The 2177-nt window shown below is 38.7% G+C and overlaps 1 protein-coding gene across 1 annotated transcript; it reads left to right on the forward strand.

Moving 5' to 3' along the window:
* Positions 1-643: 643 nt before the first annotated feature.
* Positions 644-849, forward strand: LOC110379306 (serine protease inhibitor dipetalogastin-like). The gene has a single exon (XM_064041020.1). The coding sequence runs from the start codon at positions 661-663 to the stop codon at positions 847-849; it is 189 nt and encodes a 62-aa protein (XP_063897090.1). The 5' UTR covers positions 644-660.
* Positions 850-2177: the final 1328 nt, after the last annotated feature.

The following is a 2177-nucleotide window of genomic DNA, read 5'->3' on the forward strand; positions in this document are numbered from 1 at the left end:
ACGGCTTCGCCCGAAAGGTGTGTTTGACAAAAAGTAGCCTACGTGTTAATCCAGGGTACACACCTATCTATATATCAAAATTTCATCCAAATCGGTCCAGCCGTTTTTGCGTGAAACTATAACAAACCTACATCCATACATTCTCATAAAGTTCACATTTATAATATCAGTAGGATATTAGTATGATATATGTAAGTATATAGGTAGTTTATCTAAAACATCATCATCTGCCTAGCCTTTTCCCAATTATGTTGGGGTCGGCTTCCAGTCTAACCGGATGCAGCTGAGTACCGATGTTTTACAAGGAGCGACTGCCTATCTGACCTCCTCAACCCAGTTACCTGGGCAACCCGATACCCCTTGGTAAGACTGGTTGTCAGACTTTCTGGCTTCTGACTACCCGTAACGACTACCAAAGATGTTTAAATGGCAGCCGGGACCTACAGTTTATCGTGCCATCCGAAACACGGAAGAACTCATTATGACAAGATGGTCACCCATCCACGGACCGACCGCGCCAAGCGTTGCTTAACCTTATGATCGATCGATCCGCGCGGCTTTGACTTAGCCACACAAGCCAATAAATTAATACCTAACTAACTATGGGGTTAAAGAGGTGTCCCTATATTTATTCATTATTATTCTCTTTCCAGAGCTGATATGGAAGAACAAGATCTACCATTCAAAACAACAGAAGCCCCAAATAGAAGTTGCCTCTGCTCCAAAATCTACGACCCAGTGTGCGCTTCAAACTACCAGTCATATTTCAATCTATGTTTCTTAGAATGCAAGGTTTCAAAGACAGATAATGTAAGCGTAGTACATCAAGGCAATTGTATACCGTTTTAGTTTTAAGTGTGAGTTATTAAAAGTAGCTATGGCGTTTTTGTTTTATTGGTTTTTGCCTGAATAGACTTGAGAACAATCTCACAGTAGGTTTTAGATATGGAGTCCTACCGTATGTTACTAGGTCAAGTCTTGACCTATAAGAAGGCGCCTGACTTACCTTTCTTATGGCATCTCCGCTATTTATCCTTCCTCCGTGGTTTTATAAATAAAAAGTGTTAACTTTTAATTTGGTAAATACATAGCTACAGTCTAAAATCATAGATTACTAATTAACTGCTAAATACGTAGGTACATTTAGAATCCTTTGTAAAATAAATTACATTTTACAAAGACATTCATGAGCTTGCGATTTGCATATTGAGTATAATTAAATAACTCTTACGGTACTTAATTTAAACCCTTTCCTTCAGCACAGTTATTAAAAACAACTACATTCCTATATTACCTAATCTATTGTAGTAGTATCGTTTTAATAAATAAATTTAAATATTAAGCTTAGTTACGATAATAGGTACGATTCACGAACAATGGTCATACAAATAACAGCATTATCCGTCTACAAAAACGTTTCGCGACATTGACTATGCGACGCGCGCTGTCTCTCTCACACACTGACAAAATGGCGTCACCCGCGCGCCCCCCTCACTTCGTCAGTTACCTCGCGACTCGCGAACACTGCGCACATGATCCGTCGAACACTCGCGCTGCGACTACGCATACAAAATGGTGACAAATCACACAGGATTCGACTACGACAACGCCAAAGCAAGATTCAACGAGTATGCCGAACGAAATAAATCATTAATATTAAATGATCCACTCAGCACCAGAGAAAAAATTCGCGCCAAAATAATACAGACCCTCAACAATCCAATGCAGACGCATGATTTCGTTGTTCGATGTGCAGAAGGTAAAAACAAGCTGTATAAAAAGAAAAGAAGCAAATACTTGGAAGTTATTTCAGTTGAAGAAATTTTTGAAGTATTGAGTAACAGTGTTATGCGTGACAATATTTGTCCTTCATACAGGGTTATTTCGGAGGAATATTATGTGCCTATGTTTGCTGTGCTCTGGTTTCAAGAAATATGGCGAGGTCCTGTTAAGCATGTACCAAAAGGAGAACATGAAACAGTTACAAGCCTAGACATAAGAACGGAGATAAAAATAAGGAATGCTAAAAGAAGGATAGAAAATACGAAGCAAGAAAAAGTAAAGAAGGTTAACAAAGATTCCTCTAATGTGTGGCGATTAAGCATAATTGAAGGTAGTGCCGTTCTCAAAAACTGTGATGATGAACGTAACAGAGTTGATTATTTGTTAATCCTGAA

This window comes from Helicoverpa armigera, chromosome 24 (assembly GCF_030705265.1).
Source record: "Helicoverpa armigera isolate CAAS_96S chromosome 24, ASM3070526v1, whole genome shotgun sequence".
Lineage (NCBI taxonomy): Eukaryota > Metazoa > Arthropoda > Insecta > Lepidoptera > Noctuidae > Helicoverpa > Helicoverpa armigera.

Bases quoted from the DNA above. Each gene is read 5' to 3' on its own strand.
- LOC110379306 (XM_064041020.1), top strand. From the start codon at position 661: ATGGAAGAACAAGATCTACCATTCAAAACAACAGAAGCCCCAAATAGA.